General features: G+C 39.8%; 2 protein-coding genes across 3 annotated transcripts in view; one reads left to right on the top strand and one right to left on the bottom strand.

Annotated features, from left to right (window-relative positions):
• Positions 1-412: 412 nt before the first annotated feature.
• On the bottom strand, positions 413-8797 carry slc44a1a (solute carrier family 44 member 1a). Its single transcript, XM_080859104.1, has 16 exons — positions 8445-8797; positions 7682-7768; positions 7342-7484; positions 6641-6777; positions 6415-6508; positions 5994-6154; positions 5699-5788; positions 5261-5397; positions 4316-4502; positions 3874-4042; positions 3328-3484; positions 3152-3235; positions 2784-2921; positions 2089-2325; positions 1902-1970; positions 413-1796 (listed from the first exon to the last, which is right to left on the bottom strand). Exons 1-16 carry the CDS (start codon positions 8466-8468, stop codon positions 1779-1781), a joined length of 1932 nt encoding a protein of 643 aa, XP_080715230.1. The 5' UTR covers positions 8469-8797; the 3' UTR covers positions 413-1778.
• An 8166-nt stretch (positions 8798-16963) lies between these two features.
• abca1a (ATP-binding cassette, sub-family A (ABC1), member 1A) overlaps positions 16964-23756 on the top strand; it is a 33006-nt gene continuing 26213 nt past the window's right edge. For both annotated transcript variants that reach the window (XM_080859592.1, XM_080859593.1), the window contains exons 1-5: positions 16964-17089; positions 18664-18765; positions 19325-19418; positions 21293-21434; positions 21566-21684. In XM_080859592.1, the coding sequence (XP_080715718.1) occupies positions 18700-18765; positions 19325-19418; positions 21293-21434; positions 21566-21684 (421 nt within the window). In that variant the 5' untranslated portion in view covers positions 16964-17089; positions 18664-18699. The remainder of the gene's footprint in view (positions 17090-18663; positions 18766-19324; positions 19419-21292; positions 21435-21565; positions 21685-23756) is intronic.

Raw genomic sequence — 23756 nt, forward strand, 5'->3', positions numbered from 1 at the left:
ACTTTAAATCCTTACGAAATATTACGAAATCGTTTAATCTTTCACTACTTTTTATTTATGATAATATATAACCTGTCCTCTGTGCGCACAGGTGGTCATAGTGTTACCACTTCACACCCCTTTGAGTATTCAGAAACCTAGGAATCTTTTCTATTTAGTGCTGTGTCAGTAAATTGCCTTGGTTTATTGATTTAAATTATTCTAAATGTGGGAAAGGTAAGTAACTGCACAGTACTTTGACACTTCTATTCACTGTGTCGTCACAGAATGATGCATCACCTGTATACAGACCCTAAATGTACCTTTATCCTTTTAAATAAAGAAATGGCCATAGCAGTTTTAGATTATAAACAACAGATTTTTTTAATGATGTTAAATGAAAATTCAAGTAACACAATGTATCGCTGTAAAACACACAGATAACAAAAGGAATACAATTTTAAACTTGAATACAATACTTCACTGTGACTGTTGTGTTTAGTGGCATCTAGTGGTGAGGTTGATGAATTGCAACCAGCCGAATTCCCCTCCCTTAACAAGTGGCCGTCAAATGGCATAACAACAAGAAAAGCCCTATCTCAAGCCAGCATTTTGGTTTGTCTGTTCTTGGCTACTGTAGAAGCATGGCGGACTCTGTGGGGGGGAAAGGACCCACTCCCTATGTAGATACAAAGAGCTCATTCAAAGCTAACGGAAACACAAAGATTCATAGTTACAGAAAATGATGCACTAAAGAAAACATAATTATCAATTCTACATTCCATTTCCTACAAATAGATGCCACTAAAGACTACACACCATTAAAGGCTGCATTTGTTTGTGTTTGACTATCAACACCTAAAGTACACTCAGGGATGCCAGAGACCCATCAAGTACACACACAGTAATGTCTCCAATGAGGCAGTAATCATTCAGAAATAGGCAAAAATATTAATATGCAACTTCTCAACAACTGAAATGTGGACGTAGACATGCGTGACCCATTAGATGACGTCTCATAGAATAAGCTTAAAGATGACAATAGTTTTAAACTGGAAGGCAAGTCTTGGAATTGTGCGTGTGCCTGGTATAGAGGGAGCTAAAGCACTTTAGTTAAATACCCTCATAAACTCATTTCCCTTTTTATAAATGTGTTTGTTTTCTCAAAAGCAATCAGACACATTGCTCAATTAGTAACCACATAGTGAATCATTGAGTTATGTCCCATGAAGCCAGTTAAATGGGATAAATTCAGTGGTTAAGTTAGCTAGCTACCTTAGCCAGTCATGCTTTTGTGTGCACTTTCAAGCTGCCTCACAATGTCAAAATATGATTATAGACAGTAGTTCATACCATGCAATCAGTATGAATTGAACTTTTACAGTTTCCGTTGACTGTTGGATGTAGAGTAACAAATACAGAATGCTCTGTATGTGTGTCATACAGGCCTGTCCTGAGTAAAAGATAGTTCATCTCTTTTTTTTTTCAAGTTCAATTTTCTAAACATCTCTACATGGCCAGTTTAAAGGTGTCACAGTGCTCAATATGACAAAAAAGGATTACGGTGTCCTCTAGTGGTAAATTGAAGAAATTGTACCTATATCAGTTCAAATAAAGACATGGCCATAGCTGTTTTAGTATAAACAACAGATTTTTTAAAAGTAATAAATGTGTAACTATTTGGCAAATTAAAACGCAGTACTTCACTGTGACTGTTCTGAAGCACTATGAGCTGCATTTGTATTATAAAACAGGATCAGAGGTTGAGGTGTCCTTCATGTCATCCGGCCCAGCCAGGCCTACGTGCCTCTATCTGCCTAAAATTGAGAGCAGAAAAAAGTTGTGGTTATAAATTGTTTTTTAACACATCTCAACAAAAAAGTCTCTATCATGATAAATGTACCATGGAAACCTTAACTTACTATTGGCATCAATTTACTGCCAGCCGATGAGTCCCGCTCCATTGCTTTACGGCTGTTCTCTACAAACTCCTATGTAGGACATGAGTAAAGAGTACCCACAGTTACTCAGACAGAACATACAAACATCTAGTTAAGTTTTCACTTGATTACAGCTGCATCTTCATATGTCCTATCATCCCCTACTCACCATGAGAGACTTGTCCATGTAGTACTCTTTCCCTGGACTCCCATCATTGTACTTGGAGTCGATGGCAAAGCAGAGGAAGAGTGCATCCACCACCATCTCATAAACCGACAGGAAACAGTGGGCGACCAAGTAGGCAAATAGACAGGCGATAACCACGGGCACAACCCATACCGTGTATTCCTGCTGGTACCTCAGAGCAAGGACACCCACAAATGCTGTACACGACACAACCAGCACCTGCAACAATTTAAGGACCCAAGTTACATCATAACACAACTTGTAAAAGTACGGCAGATGTTCAGCAAGGTGCAGTTATATGCTTAGATATGTTTGTAACTTGTCCAATCTTTTTTTTTAAGTAAATTTCCTTGAGGATGTGCCAATCCAGAAGATTTGGACAACAATGTGCTTAAAATAAGTAAACAATCAAATGCTTTGCCAAAGAGCAAGTTCATTACTGTAATAATCGGGATAGCATTCATGTTCATGGGCAAGATATCACTCATGTTTCATTAGAAACAGACAACACCCATGTCAGACACGCAAGGGTGCATTCTAACCCCCCTCGATTATATACATATCTATATAATATATATATACTCTATTCACACTTACATCTAGGTATTAGATTATATACAGGTACATTTTGCTCCAACACTCAAGTTCATATTTTACAATTCCCCCCATTCCAATACCTTTCCAAAGAAGAGAATGAAGTCCCCCACGGTGTTAATGGCAGCCACACGAACAGCATTCTCCACCAGGATAATTAATGCATCCCGGGCAGATGTGCAGAAACTTGTACTGTTGATGGCAGTGGCTGTATAGGCGTTCTACACGTGGAATCAAAAATAATTTGGTACGTATGTGTCATCAATTTTAATTATCATGATGAGTCTTCAAATTCACGTATAAATAGATAACATTTACAAAACTTGGAATTATCATGGCTCATATCTAGAAAGATTGTGCCTTTCGCCCAAAGTCATTAATACTCAATGTAAAATGTCAAGTAAGACCACAACAGACCTGCTGATAACATGAGTAAACCAAAACCACTTACTTGGTTCAAGTACTGAAGGCACTTCTGAAGGCACCACAGGCAGCAGATGCAAGCTTTGACCATACAGCGGGCACAGGCATTTTCCTGAAAACACATCATTTTAACAATGCATGGTTAACATTTTTTGTTGCAGAGCCATTTCCACTGGACCCTCTTGTCCTCTTTCTTTAACTCACTTTGCCTTTAAGCTGGTTATGGATGTAGGTGAGGATGAGGCGGGGGATCTCCACCAAGGTGATGATGAAGGCCCCTTTGGCCACAGTGCCCAAGTGGTAGCGTGCCAACCGTAGGACTGAGGAGAGGATGGGCGTCATAGGGAGCTGGGACTTGTCTCTGCACAGAAGATGACATGGGGGGGAGGGTGTTGAGTACATACAGAGTGTTCATTGTACAAGAAAAACAGCTTCTTAAAATGACCCATCATTTAGGAATATAAAACTCATCACTCCATCTGGCTCTAATCCTGAACTCTTAATTGCACACTAGTCCTGCATTTTCCATTTAACATATTCTGTACATTTTTAAATATATTTTATATTTAGTTTTTCCTATGATTAATAACTTAATATGTGTATAATAACTTAATATGTGTATTGTTTATTGTGTATGTTTATTGTTTGCACCAACGTCCCACAAAAAAATCCTGGTAGGTAAAAAAAAAACCTATTTGGCAGTAAAAACCTTTCTGATTCTGATTCTGATTGAACCGCCATACCCCTTACCTGGTGAAGTAGTAGGTGACTACGGCCCCAGCCACAGTCATCTGCTGGCAGGCCAGAAGGAACTCGCTGATCCAGATGAGGCCCACAGCGTGGTACCACACCATGTACTGCAGCGGCTCATCTAGCTTGAACTCCACCAGACCTGTGTTTACATTCTTCACGGGGCTTCCTGAAAAGAGACGGCTTATAACCAGTGGGGCAGTGCCATAACACAGTGGCATGGGTGACTTACCTCAGGTGTGACCATCAGTGTCCTTAGTATATGGAGAATACTTACAAAACAAAACCATCTTAGGAATAAGCAGTTAAATTGGACAGATTCAGCCCTCAAACATGATTAATGACATGTCCCCAAGGATTATACATACTGACAAAAGACATGCTGTAAGGTGTTAGCTTTGAATATTAGCATAGAGATCTTCTTGTGAATGTGGCGTCTTACCTGAAGTTCCCAGAGACAGGAGCACTGCAAGCCAACAGACCCAAAAGAGAAGGAGGGACAGACAGGTCCACACTGGCTGCAGAGCTATCAGAGGTATATGGATGAAGACATTCCCTGCCACATGGAACAGTGCGATGGTAAGAGCCACCCTCTTCCTCAGGAAGATGATCAACAGCAGGAGCAGCACCTGAAGAGAGACCATCATGTGCCTTAGACATTTCCATTTAGTCATTTAGCAGACGCCTTTGTCCAAAGCGACGTACAGGGGGAGAGAACAGTCAAGCTAAGAGCAGTAACACCTGGTGTAACAATAAATACTGCTTTTTTTTTTTTTTCAAGAAATAGAAAACGACATAGAAAGAAAAAGAAGTGCGGAACTGTCACTGCTTAAGTGCAAGTTAAGCCAAGGTGCCAGTTAGGAAGGGAGGTGCTCTCTGAAGAGTTGGGTCTTCAAGAGCTTCTTGAAGGTAGAGAGGGACGCCCTTAGATCAATATAACATAGGATGGGAGCAGTCTATAAGGACATGCCATCGTATCTTTACTTTTCATTACTGTATAAATATAAAAAATAACTTCTTTGTTAAACATGCTTAAATTTGATGCACAGGATAGGTAACCATGCCTTGAGCTACAGTATACCCTTGATTGATAAGAATCTGGGGCTAAAACTGGAAGTGGTATAAGTGGAACTGGTCACAATGGAAACGTTTATATGAGGTTGGCGAAGTGAACATATTCTGTTTGACTGGCTGATGATGATTAATGGCAGATGTGAGCAAAACTGACCTAACAAAGATTTCTTGACTTTTTAACTTTTTAACATTTAAGATTTACCAGTCAAAAGGTACCTTTAACCTCTAAAAGCAGGTTACTCTACAGGTTATTCTACGTAGAAATGAAGTGAGTACTACATAACTGAATTGGAAAGATAAGTGAAAGTTTTACCGTGAACACTGTGGCTGTGATGGCAAAAGCAAGGAGACCTTGGGTGTTGTCTTGAGCCATTGCTTGTTCAACAGGCTCGGTGGAATTAAGAGACTTCTTGAGGTCTGCATACAACCACCATAAAACACCAGTGCCAGCTAAAACAAAAAGATCATATTTCCTTCACAATTGACCAAGATTAACCTTATACAGTAGAACAATCTCAATTTAAACATCTATGGCTACATTTCACTAGCCTGGGTGCCATCCGTTTTGTACTCGCTCAACTGATTTCTGCCTTCTTTGAAGCCAGAAAATTTCACACTCATACACAGAAATGAACCTAGATATTATTGGCCTTATCTGCCTTTGTTATCCAAGATAAGAAGTAATACGGAGCGATGGCATGAATAGACACATGAATTCTACTGTGTGCAAAAACACTTTTGGCAAACATACCGAGAGAGCCCAAGACCACAAGGACTGTGAGAATCACCACCAGTACGAAAGAGATGTATCTGATCACCACCATGAGAATTCCTGAGAGAACTGTGAAAAGCAAAAGACAAGCCCCATAAAGACAACACACACCTTTTTGATTACTAACAGTCTTCAAGTCTTTCAAACATGACAAATTAAGTGCTGTGCCAAGGTTTAGAAATATATTAAATACAAAAAACATACATATATGAAATCAATGTGATGCATGAAACACAAGTTCACAGTGTTTTATCTTTCGGACACAAACTCATACCTACTGACAGCACACAGAGTCCAAAGATGATCTCTTTTGAAGCCAGAACTCCGATGACAACCTTCTCAAACACATTCTCACTAATGGAGTTGACTATGGCCTGAGCAAACTGGGCGTAGCATGTGACATCAACTGGAATACAGCGGTTAAACCGTACTTTACTGCAAATAGATAGATCAAATAAATTGTTCAATAAAGGGTGCTTGTTCTTTGTCACTATCACACATTTTAAATCATGCCTGTGTCATGAAAAACTTGGTTAATAGTGTTCACTTGGTTAAAACATTAATGTGCCATTAAGCTTAGCCATGTCAGACAGGGCAAAACGTTTAATAAAGAGATGTGCTACAAGTTCAACTGTATCTGATTTGATTTCAAAGAGACATGCCATGCAAGATGTATGACATCTTCTGTACCATACCTGGGCTTAACGGGCAATTTTGGACAGCTGGTTGCCTTGTCTGGATGGCTGGGGTAAGAGGAGGGCTCTATGTCATATCTACATAGGGAAGAACCTAGAACAAAGAAATGCTTACAACATACTGCTGCTGACCAAACTGTGCAGGCATGGACCCATTGCCATGTTGAAGTCACAGCTGAAAAAACGACTTTAAAAGACACAGCAGATTTTGCTGTCATTTCCTTACCATTGAGAAGTGCAAATTCCTGGACTTCCCTGAGGTTTCGGAGTTCCTTATCTGGGCATGATGATACACAGAGAGCTACTGAATTGATCTTCCTCTTAACCACGTCGATGTTGCAGGGGTCCAGGAAGAACACATACCTATAGAGTTCAAACAAGGTTATGGCTTCATGAGGGCTCTGGGATTGTTTGTCTGAGACTGAATCAATTTGAGTTCAGTAACATAGTAGCAAAAGCTTGAAACTTAATTTTATACAGCATGTACTTAGAGTGAATTTTAGTAGTGCATTTGCGCGCGCAGTGATTGACTGTTTTATTAATCTCTCTCTCTCGCCATGTGTTTGTCTTTATCAATCAGACAATCTACCATTTATTTATATTATCTCATTCACCCCATTATTGTCAAGTACTTGTAGCAAAACTATCCCTATCTTTCTATCTACCAATCTATCTATCTGTCTGTCCTTTTTAATATCTTTATCAACTTCCCCATCTTTTTCTTTACTTCTTCGCAAGCACTGATATCCCTTTCAGGAAATGCAAATCTAGTTTAAATTTGAAAAACTAACATCAAAATAGCTGAACCCAAAGCTTATATTAGATTGTAACACATCATGTCTTGGTATTGTTATTTATAATCTACGCGAAACCATTAACGTAAAAGGTTTCGATATCAAAAAAACAGAGAATAGACACTTGATTTACTTTCTGCTAGCGAAATTCTGGCCATTCAGAGGGTGATCTATAATCTTGCTGTTGTTCTTCCCACAGATGTTCCCATAGCTGTCATATCCGTTTATGAGTCTGGATGTACCACCCTCGGCAACTGAGAACCCAGTAATTATAGCCTACAAATTAAAAACAATATCCAAATCAGCATGTGCAATCAATCATAATACATTTGGTGTTCAAACGATTGTATGTTGTGATGTTGCAATACATTACATTACATTACAATACAGTATCAAAATACAGAGAATAGCATTTGATAATGTAAAACCTGACCTAACACACATTACAAAAGCATGAAAGGCTATTCACTCACCATGCCAATACAAAAGAGAATGAAAAGGATGAGCCATGGTATATCTGTAACACTTCTCTCCTCCAGTGGAGTCCAGTCAGTCCTTTTCTGTCAAAATAATAAAAACACGTTTCCAAGATGTAATTCCTTTTCATGCAGGTCTATATATTTTAAAAGTGTGTCTCTTGCAGCCCCCCAACAAATATGTGGCTACTTAAGGAATCGGGTAAAGGATATTTGGGGTAATTATGGTACTGTCGACTATGAGGATTGGCTACCCAGGTCCAGTAATTTTCTTCTGGTGACACTAAAATAACAAGGGAAAAGAACAACTTCATCTCTGTCAAAATAAGTTGTAGGCTTACGTTCTGTGGTTTTAAGGCAGACCTATCAGCTTCAAATGTGCTAATGAAATGAGCGAGAACGACCATAACATAAATGACAAGCGTTTTGGGGCTGCCTCGTAAGTTACAAAGAACACCAGCCCCGCCCTGGATCGTGTCAATCTCCACCAGACACATCAAAAAAATCGTTATCTAGTCTAGATAGGCTACAAAACATCCGAATGAATGGCTAACTAAAACGACTCCAGGTTACGCTTACAGTTTGCCATTCAAATACAATTACACTCTACTACGAGTAATGCAAACCACAACTTTCTAGTGGTAAGCTATGTTTTAGTGTCCACAATTCCAAGAAGTTAGCTAGTTTGCTTTCAAGTCTGCAGGCTGTGCAATATGGTAACACACCAGAGCTGCAACGACGTCGATAGATTATATCTTACCTCTTTGTTGCCACAGCACCCCATTGCTTGCAAAACCTAAAATTACAAAGGCTATGGACGACTTCCGCCTTTCCCGTTTACTCTTGACTTATGGATAGTCCAAATGGTGACGTTTTTGTTGTCACAACACCTCATTGCTTGCAAAACCTCAAAATCCAAATCATATGGACGACTTCCGCATTTCCCGTCTACTCTTGACTTATGGATAGCCCAAGTGGTGAAGTTTTTGGAGGAATTTAGAGGTGCTGCTACAACGACTGGGCAGTCTATATTTTCCTTCTCTTTCGTGCCTATTTTCTTCCTTCTCTTTTATCTATATTTTTCTTTTCAAAATCCAGTTTTCGGTGCCGCTGCCTAGCCCACCCCTCAGGCAAAACAGAAACCGAAACTACAGGGGTGTATGGGAAATGAACCGGACCGTCTTGTCGTTTTCTTCCCATATGCACACAATTATTTTATTTTCAAGACAGAATTTAATTAATCTATCAGCATGTCACTATATTTTATGCTAGCATATTTCCATATTTTGTTAACCATTAAATCAGTTGCTTTGCTGGATTTACCGTCATTGAGACTACCAGACAAGCAAAATAGTTTCTCAGTTTGTTGCCCCACCACTCCTGCAGTGCATTAGACAGTCAGAGTTCAACAACGAAAGGGTGAAACAACGGAACGACAAACCTAAACCACCAACTACATGTTCAAATTGGATTATTGCTCTATAGCAGCCTTAATCTAGCCTATTTGGTAATGAGTTTAAAGCCTATTGTATGCTTATAAACATAGCACACAAATGAAGGACATGTGTGTTTGGTAGAATATTTATTTGTTGTAACAATGCATCTTTGCAATAAATCAAATGCCGTTGAAAAGCCTGTTATTTCCCTTTTAATTGGTGCCACATTTGTAGGGAACATGCATTTGGGGGATGAGCAGCAGAGCTGAGTATGTGGGTTGCGCCCATGAAATATTTGCCAAATCTTCTCTGCCAACAGATCCTACAGCTTCCCTGAGTCAATTCTGACTGTATTTTGAAGTTTGAGTAATAATATGATGTCAGATAGCTTGATTACTTCACGATTTTTTTGTCTGATCTACAACAGTAGGCTACAGTGGGAGCACATTATTTGACTTCTCCAGTGAGTTCAACACCATCCGGCCCCTCCTGACTTCTCCAGTGAGTTCAACACCATCCGGCCCCTCCTGCCTTCTCCAGTGTATTCAACACCATCCGGTCCCTCCTGCCTTCTCCAGTGAGTTCAACACCATCCTGTCCCTCCTGCCTTCTCCAGTGAGTTCAACACCATCCGGCCCCTCCTGACTTCTACAGTGTATTTAACACCAGTGGTGTAGTGGTCCCTGGAGAAGTGGGTATACTCTTATTTTTTTTAAAGCAGCCCGTACAGCACAGGATAAACACCCTGTTTTGAGAAGTGGGTATACTCCGTATACCTACGTGTACCCTGGACTACACCACTGTTCAACACCATCCGGCCCCTCCTGCCTTCTCCAGTGAGTTCAACACCATCCTGTTTGTGGAGGATATCTCAGCCATGGAGGTAGACAACCACAATGTTGGCCTGGATTACAGACTACCTCACTGGCAGGTCGTCCAGCTAAAGGGCAGCCTTTCAGATGTAAGATGTGGTTATGGGCATCCCTAACCCTCCAACCCTACTGTGACGATGTGATCGTCCCTACAGGTGAATATGCTCTCTGGCTGCCATGCCATTGAGCCGGGCTCTTTGGTGTGGCAGTCAGAGCGCATGTTTGGCACCATGTAGACCCGGGTTCGAGTCCGGGTGGGGTGACCACGCTCTCCCTTCGCTACAACCCTACTTTCACCATTTCTTTTCACTATCTACACCACTGATGAGCTGCCTCCAGAAATCCAGATGACGTCAGCCAAGACCAAGGAGCTGGAGATTGACTTCCGACAAAGCGGTAAGCCCCTAGCCCCAATTACCATCCAGTGGGAGGAAATAGAGATGGTGGATTCCTTCAGGTTCCTGGGAGTACATATAAACATTAAACTGAACTGGATAACATAGAGGCCCTCTATAGGAAAGGACAGAGCAGACTGTTCCTTCTTAGGAGGCCCAGGCCCTTCAACATGTGTAGCAGACTACTGCTGATGTTCTACCAGTCTGTGGTAGCCCGCACAGTATTCTTGCTGTGGTGTGCTAGTGAGACGGCATCAGGGCTGGGAAGACTGACAGTCTTAACAAGCGAGTTTGGATGACCAGCTCTGTTGGACTGGATGGTCTGTAGGTAGTGGTGGAGAGGAGGAGTGATAAAACTAGACTATACTGGGCAACCAATTCTTTTCCCCTCTATGATGAGTACCTTTAGCCACAATATTTTATTCCAAATATGCAAGACGCGCTCTTTTGTGCCGACAACCCTCAGGCTGTACAACAGCACATGAGACACTTTTTACACCTCACCAGGGCACTGTATAAGTTAAATTTCATACATGATTTGGAGGCTTAATTACGTACAGTATATGTTTTATTTATTCATATTTGTATCTATACTTTCCTGATCTGTCTTTCTGCTGCTGTTACCACCCAAATCTTTTAAAAAAAATCTTATTTAAGAACTACAGTCATGCCAATATTTAGGGTACAGTCTCTTAGTTCTGCTTTCAAAATTACACAATTTATCACCACAAGGGCCCATTTTGAAAAGATAGTCCTTGGTTGTCAAATTAAGCCTCCACATAGTTGTCAATACAAGTGTATTTAGGCTCAACCTTGTGAATCTGCAGACCCAATGTCCGTCATAGCAACAATAGACCACTAGGTGGCGATAAATACTCATTTTGAGGAATATGTTGAGATTTGTTGTTTATCTGTTGCCCTCTTGTTGGCAGAAAAGATGAGCAGTTGAAGACCATTTACTGTCAACCAGACTCATTGTTTGGCAGTGACTAAACCATCTGAATGAAGGTGATCATAAGAGGTTATTTGATATACAAGTATACACAAAGGTCAGTCAAGGTAAGTGTGTAGCTTTTTTGTTGTTAATGAAATGCATAACTGATCCTGTACTTGCTTCAACATTGTATCAATGTGATGTATATGTCATTTGGTATATAATCCTTTAGAGAGCCATACATTGACTGGATTGCAATGTAAGTGGGGCGTACCATGTTGTGGGGTGCAGGGAGCACAACTGCAAATCAGTTCACTCCTCCCATCACATGCTGCTGGAGAGAAACATTTGTTTCTAGAGATGTCTCATAAATGGACCCCACTACGCATTACTGTCCCTTCTCCCTTTTATCACTTCTATTTTTCTGAGGAGTTTTTTGTCATCTCCAAGGATTTGCTACGCACACACACAGACAGAGAGAGAGAGGGATCCATAGAGAGAGAGAGAGAGATAGACCTTTATTTCATATGTGCATAGCGCATTTATGACAATGCAGGTGCAGCTAATGAATATGTTTTTTCTTTGAGTGTCTGTCTGTTTGTGTTTGACTATATCAACACCTACCAGTGATGCCAGAGATGTATCAAGTACACACACAGTATCGCCCCCAATGAAGCAGAAATGATTTAAGAATAGACATAAATATTTATATGCAACTTATCAACAACAGAAATGTGGATGTAGACATGCGTGACACATTAGATGACGTCTCATAGCAGAAGCTTAAAGATGACAATAGTTTTAAACTGGAAGGCATGTCTTGGAATATATGTTTGCACCTATTGCACCTTACAGGGAGTTAAAGCACTTTAAATGCCCTCATTGACTAATTTCCCTCTATATTATTATTTTGTTTTGTTTGTTCATGGAGTTATTTCCCATGAATCCAGTTAGATGGGATAAAATCAGTGATTAAGTTAGCTAGCTACCTCAGCCAGTCATGCTTTTGTGTGCACTTTCAAGCTGCTTGATTATAGACAGTAATTCATCCCATGCAATCAGTATGAAAACACGGTAAGCTGACAACTTTGAGGAAGCAGAGGTATATGTTCTTCCATTGTTTCTATAATTAACTGCATGTCACCTTCACCTTCTACAGTTTCCGTTGACTGTTGGATGTAGAGTAACAAAAACGGAATGCTCTGTCTGTGTGTCATACAGGCCTGTCCTGAGTCAACGATAGTTCAGCTCTGTTCTGGGATTGGTAAGTTACATTTTCTAAACATCTCTACATGGCCATTTTTAATCATTCACCTTAGCTAGATTTGTCAGGTCCAATGATGAAATACAATTTTTCTTCAATGATCGAAAGTAATGCCACTAACCCAATTGAATGTTTCCAGACCAGAAAGAGCTACTGCCTCTATCTCTGTTTGATACCCACATCATTAAACAGAATATAATTTGTGTAACTTCTCAAAAAAAATCTGCGTGTAGTGAGCACATTCAATATGCATGTTGTGTAATTGGACACTTCACATGACTGATGTTTCACAGGAATAAGGAAACCATGAGATATCCGCTGTGCTGAGTCAGCATGTTAGGAGAGAGGCCCCTGTTTGGAGACGACCACAAAAAGAACCATGCCTGCCTGACAGACTGAACATTGTGACTTTGTGCTGTGGCAGCCACGAGGTTGGAGAAGGACCCCAACCCCCCCAACAGCCATGGAATATAGACTGAGGCTCTCTTAACATCAGTTGTTGTCTTTTGTAGACTCTGTAACCTGTCAGCTGTTGGTCTTTCAGCCACACACGACCGCCACTCACCCTCAGAGCATGCATGGCCGGCAGCAAAGTATCTGTTTACCTACTCTTGCTTGCTGAACATGTCAGTGAAAGTGAATTGCATTTGAAATCATGGGTTCAATTAATTCAGTAAATATGTAATGGTCTCCATCTGAGTCTTTCTGTTTTCAGCAGGATGGCATACTTGTTTTCTCAATCTGTATTCATTACAAAGCTTATGGTTCAGGGGTACATATCTTGAGGAATCTATGAATTAATGATGAATGAATTATGATTGTCATCAAATAGAGTTTTAGAGATGTATATTCAACCTGCAGGATTGTATTTCCCATCCCTTAAGATCTGCAAATAAACTATATATTCACACTTGTCTCCCTGTTCTTGTCTTCCAATGAGTACTCAAACAGTCACAGTTCCCAGTGACGCTAGATAGAGTCTTATTAGGGGTATACGTTGAGAGGTGTTTACCATTAAACACCCTTTAACCTGCTATTCGTCTTATTTTCTTTTGATTCTAGGCGATATTTGCATCTCTTAATCTGCAATTCCTTAAAAGTACTCAAATGCTACAATTTTTAACACCAGTCTGTCATTGCCTACCCTCCATTTCACAGTGTTTGACAATTGCATGTTCGTTGTAGATGTAAAAAAAAAAAAAAAAGATTACCAAAGTTGACCACAGCGTTTGTGTTTGTGCAGATCATCATTGTTTTTTTACATTACCCCCCTCCCCAGCAGATGTAAACAAATGTATGCTTTAAACCATACCTAATTTGAGGTAGCCTGCGTAGCCAATATTGGAAGAACTTGACATGCTGTATTATAATGCTATTGTACTGGACCATACCAACAGAATAACTGTTTCTCAATTGTCTTTTGGCATTCTGTAACCGACAAATGTTTATGTCCATCACAGAGCCTACGGATGCAGCCTACACAGTCTCGAGTGCAATGACATCATGTTCCCTTTCACCTAGTTCCTATGACTCTTAAAGAGGTTACTCTCGGCCATTCAGGCGATGCGAATTGTACCGACCTACCGTTTTCCTTGTGCTGTTAGTGTATGCTTCCAACACTTCTGATAATCTTCCCTCTAGCTAGCAGAACTCAAGCAGTCATCTTAAATGTACTACATAAATCCATTGTGCGATGCTTTCATATGTTCTAGAGACTGTCAAATTCACCAGCCATTTAGTTACATCTACCCATCCCCCTCACTGCACCGGGGTTACTATCGGACAACCATCGGTAGCCCAGTTCTGATATCTCCCACATGGACAAACCACGAACTCCTTTGTTAGAAGCGGTGCAAATAAATGCGACTCATTCTCAGAATGTACCACACACACCACGTTATCTTCAGGTCGGAGTATTGAAAGAAAATGTCTCACAGTAGCCTTCACATGGAACATAGGCTAATGTCTGTCAGCAAGCAGGATATGGCCGGAAAATCCATCTCGTATCGCTTGAGCCTGAAATGGTGAATGGCTCAGATCAATAATAACGAGTTCTTCATATAGTTGTAGTAAAACCCCGTTAGACTTGCAGTCTAACCAACAGATAGGATATAGCTGCTGTCTATTCATAATAATCACTAGCCAGTAAGCCACTTGCCATATTCATGCTTTTAATAGAGAAAATGACATTTGGACGCAAGTTATGTTTAATGTAAACTGCATAAGCCACATAATCAGTGGCCTAGCCCAAAACATCTGGGGTTAAAATGTTCTACTCAGCAACAATTTCAGTTTTCTGATTGGTTGTCTACAGCAATAACAATGGGGGCATCCCAACATTTAATATAGACAAACCAGCATAATAGCATGAAGGTTTACAGGATGATTACAGAAATCCTGATCGAAATCGTAACATCGACTATGAATATTAACCATGTGACTTGTCTTCAAATAAACCTTCCAAAAATTATTTTTCTCGCAGTTGAGAAAAAGAACTGAAAAAAAGTCGTGGACTCTTAAAAGGGCAACTGACAATGCGAAAGGAAGACACTGGGGACATTAATCAGTGAAAAGAAACTTCAGTAAATCAGGTCAAGACCTGGCAATCTACACGTCTGGGCCATTTACAGTCCGTAGGCCTTTGAATGAGAAGAGAGGAAACAAGAATCCGAAAACAATTAAGGACAGTTACCAATTATAATGTAAATATGCAAAGAAAAAAAATAGGCTACTGCCCGCACTTTGTTTTTAGTGGGCCCAGCGGTGCAGATGGGATTTTTGAACTAGGGAGGAACGCTAACATCTTTTAAACGTTATTTACTGATGATTGTCGCCTTACGTAGGGAGAGTGGTGGGGACGGATCATGGTCACTATGAATCTGGGGTTTGTCCCCCCCGTCCCCAGTGCTATCTGCGCCCCCTGAGTGGGCCTTCTCCAAACCAGTGGTCCCAAGTTAGCTTTGAGGCAAGTTAGCTTTGAGGCACTCTGTTTGACAGCGTGTGGACTTTTTCTCTTGTGTAGCCTATAAGATGCCTTAATTCATTGACCTTGATTACAAGCTACACTAGTAGACATCTATTGAACTGCAGAGTAATGTCTGTAAAGTTGTGAGGATACAAATTGCATTTGTCGATTATTGTCCTATGTGTAGTGTTACGATCTAGTGGTCTAGTCTAGATCTAGCGGTCTAGTCCCCGCCCCCATGTTATGTGCATGCCTGTCCTGTCTCCTTCTCTAAACAGGTGATTGGGAACAGGTGAAGCAGGTGATTGGAGGCAGGTGTAGCAGTGGATGGATGGGCTACAAAAGCCCTGACCAGACTGCATTCGGGAGAGCTGTGGATAGGTCGTTGAGCTGTGGATTAGGATCGTGTTTGGAATCGTGTTTGGAATCGGAATTGTCGTTTGGTGTTGGAGTTGGATTATCGTCGCTGTTTGTTTATACTACCAGTTAACTGACTTACACCACATCTTTTGGTTCTATTCACAGCACTGACATTCACCACACGTGCACTATAATTAGTAGATACCTTTATAACTATTACCTTTAATAAATTATTATTATTATTATATAAATTCTGCGTGGCCTCCCCCTTATGTTCAATACCTGTGAGCCTGGTATTGTTACAGTAGTGAATTCGAAGTTCAAATTCAAACAATTACATCTGGAAGTTAATTGCAGAAACCTACCCTGTATTTGTGGTCTGATCTGTGAATACTGTGCAGGAATGTCTGGCTGGCTTTTGTTTCTAAAATAGATAGAGAAGGGTGACACCCTTGGAGATATAAAAATCAGTCATTCTGAAAGATTTGCAACATGTAATATACTTTAGTAGTCAGCACATGTAATATGCGTAGAAGTCAGCACATGTCATATACTTTAGTAGTCAGTACATGTCAGTACATGTTATATACTTACATAGCCTAACTGACATTTAGCCTTAGCCTTAGATCACTCCGACCTTAAAGTATCATTTTAACAGCTAGAGAGAAAAATAGTTGACATATATGGAACAATACTTTGTTAATTGTTGTACATTATTTTGGTATTTATAGAGCATGTCTTCAATAATGTGAGATAATAACATGTACTTTACACTATTCAGTCTTTAATGGTAAAGAATAGTTTACCTATAATGTCTCTCTTAACTTTTTATACCCTAACTGTCTTTATGGGCTCTCTATCCCCGTTAAAACGTGCGGTCCCTCCGTTGCCGCTTTAAGAGGTGTTTTGAGTCTGCACGTGCTTCCCTTATAAGGAACGACCATTACAAACAGCCACGAAGCTTCTGACCGAGAGTAACCTTCTTTCTCAGAGCAGCAGCATCGCCTCCGCTATAAAAGGATGCCTGAGAAAAAAGCACGTCTGTAAGAGCCAACGAAGTCCAGTGTAGAAGACAACCGTCATAATAAAAAGGTGAAGAGGAAAAGGTTACATTCTTTTCTTCAACGGAATTACAGTTTTATGACGAGACGTAAAGCATTTGGGGAGAGCAGAGCGAAGGTAAGCAATTTTGTGTTTTGAGTTTTACTGTTGTTTTACGCAGGATGCTTTGTCTCGAATAAGTTCTGAAGCGATAGAAATCATCACAGTTGGTTTGAAACGGTGCATAAGATTGAAGGACATTAGATGTTGTTAATTATTCTTTTAGGATGAACTGACTTGATGACTTGAGGACAGTACATATCTATTATTTCTTTCCATTTTCAGTGATATTTGTCGCTCATAAACAGTTCGCCTGTTGTCGTTTTTACTTGCCGATTTTGATATTTTACGCAAAAAGCTATGCCTACCGACACATTACTTTCATTACAAAACGTTTAGAGTACAGTTTGTTTATTTACTGAATATGAGCATCTGTTGTCTACTGTCGAGTGAGGGAGACTGCGCTAAGTGACCGAGAGTAACCTCTCGCCAAAACAATGTAGCTCCACGGTGCTCCTGTGTTTTACCAAAGGTAGCCTTTGTTCCTTTACATGACACCTTTCAAAATGTTTTGCATTGAATGCTTTAGCTATGGTCAACGTTTTTTCACGTTGATATCATGGATGGATTAACAGTTAACCTACTGCACACATTTGCTGGCAGTGTGCGGACATCGTATAACAGATCAAGAACAATGAAGTCCGTTAAAATAAAAGCAGATAGCACTGATAGTAGGCTGTAGCTATAACATGACCAATAAATACCATATTATTGACAAATGACATTAGAGTCAACATTGGCGAAATATCCAACTGGTCGTTTGATAGGTCTAGGCAATCAACTTTAAAAATATATATATTACATGAACACCGGAGGATAACAACATCCTTAACGGTCGAGGTCAGGATAAACATGCAGGAATGCTATCCAAAACAGTAAAGTGGAAGAGTAATTGTGCTCGATTGTGAAGGTGTATTACTGATTGCTTAGCGAGTCAGAGTGTGTATGTGAGAGAGAATCAGAGGATGGGGGGGTTGGTAAAGTATTGTAAACAAAAATACATTGCATATAGCCTACGTTCCACTAGAGGCGCAAAACATCCTTTTGATGTTTTGCCTTGTGGATGAACGTGTTGACTATTGTCTTCATCCTCCGTTAAGTGATGACATAATGTCTATTTCACACTGCCATCAATGAAAAATAAGTGTACCCCTCGTTCTATTCTCGTCCACGTGGATGATGCTTCTTTAGGACAATGAGGTGTAAATAAAGTTATTTTGGTTACTGACTAATTTAATTTATTATTTTAGTTTTGTATATTACGCATGATTGCCTTTCTATGGATCACTTATTACGGAAATAGCCAAGATCGCATGAAGCTAAAAAAATGTAAATGCAAGCATAAATATTTCACTTCTATCAAATATACAATGTCACCCCATAGCAAGATGTGTGGGTGGTGGGTGGTACCTGGATTTTTTTTTTTTTTAAAGGTACCAAAGTCTATATGTACTTTTGCAACACCAGGTCCTCAATGTTTTGGATGTGCAGTATTATCCCAACTTATAAAGTTCACTTGACATGAGAAGAGCCATTTTAGATTCTGACCGGGCAAGAAGTAAAATCTCTCCTTGTTCAATTTGTCTTTGCAGTGGTGAGGTGGTACCGTGGAGAGGTCCAGAGGCAATATGGCTGTATCTACTCAGCTAGGCTTGCTTTTGTGGAAGAATTTCACTTATCGACGGAGGCAAACGGTGAGTCTTAATGCTGTAGAGAGTAACATTTGGATCAGTGGAGACATTTTTACTAATAAAATATAGAAATATTTGGCACCCTACACTTAGCTCATAGGATATACCTGAACATACATTTCACAATAGCTATATCAGAATGTACATTTAAAACATATAACCAATAGGCCTACTTAAGATATGGAGATATTAGCAGCTGTACCGTTTAAGCCATTGGGCTCATTGTGAGTTGTTAGGGCAGCATGTGCTTGGGTGGGGGTATGTGGCAGATGTCAGGGGGGTTGTTCTGTCCATATCTCCACAAACTGAAAGAAGCAAGATTACTAAAGCTAACAGCTTGTAAGCCTCTCACTGAATGCCCCACAAAATGGCTGCCACACACATGAACCCAGAGTTTCTCTTTTAGACTTGATGAGAGCATAGGACATGCTACATACTTAATGCCCGAAAATAAAACACGGTGTCAAATTACAAACTTGTACGGTGAACTGATAAAGAATTCATACATTTCTAAACGAGAAGGACAAAGTTTGATTTTTTTTTTCTGTCCCTTTGTTTTCAGCTCCAGTTGATAATTGAGATCATATGGCCCCTGTTCATCTTTTTCATCCTGATATCAGTTCGTCTGTACTACCCTCCTTATGAGCAACATGAATGTGAGTAAAAGCGGTGTTCTTCCTCTGTGGATATTATCTGACACCTCTTTTCATGTTTTATCTTCCCTGCTTTATTACTCCACTGTCATCACAAGAAATATCAAAACCGACACCAAAACAGTTATACACGATGTACGCAAAACTGCTGAATTACAGGACATCTTTTGACATAATTTCTTGTCTTTTTGTGTTACTGTAGTAAATGGATAAACTGAACACCAGATCAGTATAAACAGAAGGCAAAGTACTTAGAAGAGACTAAATGTTTTCCGATAGAGTTTACTTGGAAATAAGGTGGCCTTACATGACAAGTAAAATAGAAGTGAATCCCAAATTAACTGTGCTAAGGAAAGCAATTGAGGTTTTTCAGTAAATCTACCCAGTACCTTTTTATTTACTTTGTGTCCGTTTGGGGAGCAAAAGACAGGCAGATAGCCTTTAATACTTAAATCCATCATTTAAATGGGACCAGTTCCTATTATATGGTACTAACATTGAATGTAAAGTATGTGAAGTAAACAAATGGGATTTAAATGCTTTACATACATATAATGCATGTAGATACATTGTAATAGCCATTTGTTGTGAATAATTTGTGCAATTTGTAAACATTTAGTTTATCATTCAGCTCAAGGCTATAGTATTATAGACCTAAAGGACTTATCCCATAAGGTCAATATTTGCCCTGCTGTGGTACGATATGGGTGTGTTGTCACGAGAAGTAGCCAAGGACACATTGACTATAACCCAAAAACAGAAATGCAAGAAATACAGTTGGAAGTTGGAACTATACAGCCTTTTAGCAGTCATCTCTGTGTTATTATTTTTGTGAAATTTTAAAAATGTTTTCAAGATTCAAAAACAGTATTTGCTGGTATGTTTGTAGGGACCTTTGTCTTTAAGTGTGCTTCTACTTATTTGTATTCTGCTATATTTCCTGCCTATAACTCATTTGTGAGATGGTTTGTTCTTTAAGATGTTCTGTTATACTGGTTTGTGCATCAAGATACAGTAGTCAGATGGTAAATGGGGTGGCCAATTTGACAGTTGCAACACTTTAAACCAACATGACTTGACTGAAATAATACAATACATGTTATTAAGTAACCCTTTTTAGTTGTGCAGAATCTTGTATTGCCCCACTGAACTATAGATTTGTTTTTCCGCAAATCAATGTTTACAATCTGAAAAGATTTAAACTATGCGTAAAATTTGTGATAAATTGTAATGAAAGAAAAGCGAGGTTGAAAACGAACAACCAATTTCTCGTTGGTTTAGTCAGTAGTCTGCGCACAACTGCATTTATTATAACCATAAAGAAATACATTTTTCCTGCTGTTTACTGACTTTTTACATTTTATTCATCATTATGCTGTAGTAACCATGCAGCTTTTTGAAATTGAGTCACTGGCACACAACATCATTTTGTGAACGTGCGTCTAACAGGGGGATCAATGACCGTTATCTGCCTGTTTGTTTCTATTGATTAGTATAGTGCCCTTAGCTGCCACACGCAAGCATTTTACCCTTTCACCTATTACCCAATTTAGCGTGGGCTCATTATGTTTGCCTTTGAGTTGTTGCAAATCAACTGCAGATGGTTGTACACTGATAAACCAGGGTTGACTTTGTAGGTTGCCCTTTCACTAGGGGGTTGGGAAGAGTTCATCTTCCTGTGATAAGCTCAGACTGTAATTATGCTGATAACATCTGGAAATGAGTCATTCTAATGCTGATAGGCTCCTGTGCTGTATCATGTCTTTGTGAAAGTCTGATAATATTTGGCTGGAAGTTGGTAGTGGTAGTTTTTATTGCCATCAACCAAACCTTTTAATGAATGTGTGTGAAATGCTCTTTACCTTCCCTCTCTTTAGGCCACTTTCCCAATAAGGCCATGCCATCAGCGGGCACACTGCCCTGGGTTCAGGGCATTATCTGCAACGCCAACAACCCCTGCTTCCGTTACCCCACCCCAGGAGAGAAGCCTGGAGTTGTGGGAAACTTCAACGACTCCATGTAAGCCATGTTGCCATACACAGGGGGGAATAAGGGGAAATGTTGTGTTAAATGTCTTTTAGCTCTCCTAATATTGCAATAGTCTAATGTGGGCCTGAATCCAAATTTGATCTTATACTTTTTTTTTGTAGCATCTCACGACTGTTTATTGATGCCAAGAAGATCCTCCTGTACAGCCAGAATGATAAGAGCTTTGAAGGATTCAAGGGACTCGTTCGGGCTTTAAGAAAATTGCAACGAAACACTGCTGGTAAGAAACGTTCAACACAATGCACTTTGTCACACAAAAGTCAGACAGACTTTAGAAAGAAAATTAATTCTAATTAATTCTCTAATTAGAAAAAACTGTGTCAGTGCCAGCTTATCAGTTCAAGCCATGGCAATAGAAAGACACTGTTAACTGGCTGACAAATTGGTGAGGCCGACTGATGGATTGTGCACTCATCCCTTTAGTGGTAAAAACAGGACAGATAATACAGACATCGTGTATGAATGCCATGGTTGAATGGTTGGGAGACAGGATTGTGTAACTTATTAGGACAAATCGCTAATTTCTCAATGGTTTGACATTTCAAAGGAATGTTGGAACAAATACATTTGTTAGAAAGTTAGAACAAATGCCTTTAATCCGTGTTAAGGTGAAGAAAAAGGCACAAACTATTTATAAGCATACTTTACCTAAATGCATAGGTCTGTAATCAGAGACACGACACTTCATCATATCCTGCCCCTAAATCAAATGGGTTAAATTGCAAGTTGTAAACAAATTGCCCAAATGCCCCTTTTTACGTGTAAGTCAAGAGATGATTCATTAAAAAACTGACCACAACAATAATACAGCAGGTTGTGCACACACTGAAGTTATACTGCAACTTTTTAAGTAGGCTAGTTAAACTGTTAGGGGCAAACTGTTACTTCTCTGTAAATGATTGATATGCAAACAGATTGTTATTTACTCTGAAATCCTGACTGCTATTTTTAAAAGTCGATATTCAAAGTAACATCTTGCTTAATGTTCCGTATGTCAGAAATTGGTTTAAAATGTAGTTTTTCACTTTTGACAAATCAGAAATTGTAAAGACAGTTTTAAAGTCAAGGGATTTTACAGTGTACAGTGAAAAGCCTACACCAGATTGATTTGGGAACTCTCAAACGAGTTCTCAGTGCGCCTTCGCCCCCCTCCACATTCCTCCTTGATTACTCTTTCCTTCTGTACATTTTGTCCCTCTGTTGGCTGGAACCAAAGATGGGTCAGACTCATTTCCCACTTTTGTTTTCTTTGTGTCTCAGCACTGGCTGCCGCCCCACTTAGACCTTTATCTGAGGACAAACTGAGTCCAGAACAGAAAACTCATTGACCTCTCCTCTCCCAAAATCTGCAGCCAAAAACGCTGAACTGAAGCGTTCTGGTATAGTCGCCATTTTAGCTGAAGCCAATGCAGGTTTCACTTCCCCATATTGGCCCCAGAGCAGTTGTGACAGGAAATGTGGCAATTAATTCAGCACACTATACCTTACATGACCTTGCATCAGTTGATCAGTTGCTTGAAAAGCTAATCTTAAAAAGGCAAAATTATGTCAGCAAAACATCTGAGAGCTGAAGGGTTTTTCTACCTCTTCTATTGTATGTTCCTGACAGTACAGTTTTGAAATGATGTTGCTGTAAGACTTGTACTATTTTCAATCTGGTGATGGTTTCATAATGGCTCCCTCAGCGTCGCTCCCCGGAGAAGGTCTCTAGGTGTCGCTGGGTGTCTCACATGAGTTTCAACACTCTGGTGTGTGTTAATTGTTTCCACTAAAGGTCCTTGTGGGATTTTTATCTAATGTATCTCAGGATATCCTGTAGAATATTGTATTAGCATTGATCTCAACACCATATCCTATTGAAAGGTAAAAAATATACAAATACAACTGTTTATGAGAATGATAAACATGTTTTGGGGCCCTATTTGTTAAAGATTCCTGCCAGCACATGTGAAAGATGACTACACGGTACAGTGTGTGGACGTCCTGTCTCATGAAAAACATTACGCCATACCTTTTAAAAAAAAACCTTAAAAACAACAGTTTTAGAACTCTTAGAAAGTCTACGATGGTGAACTTGAGACTTAATGCTGTACAAAGGGGAATGACCTACAGTAACCCCTCAGCTGGAGCAGCTGACTCAAACCGGTTTGCAGTGGTGATGACTTTACTGGAATGTTCCCCTGACACACTGAATACAATGTCGCTCTCTGACCACGGACCACACTGCCAGCTGATTACTCTTCATGCAGCCACACGCAAAGCAGCCAGACTGCGAATATATGCCTCTCGCAC

Source organism: Sprattus sprattus (genome assembly GCF_963457725.1).
Source record: "Sprattus sprattus genome assembly, chromosome: 20".
NCBI classification, from domain to species: Eukaryota; Metazoa; Chordata; class Actinopteri; order Clupeiformes; family Clupeidae; genus Sprattus; species Sprattus sprattus.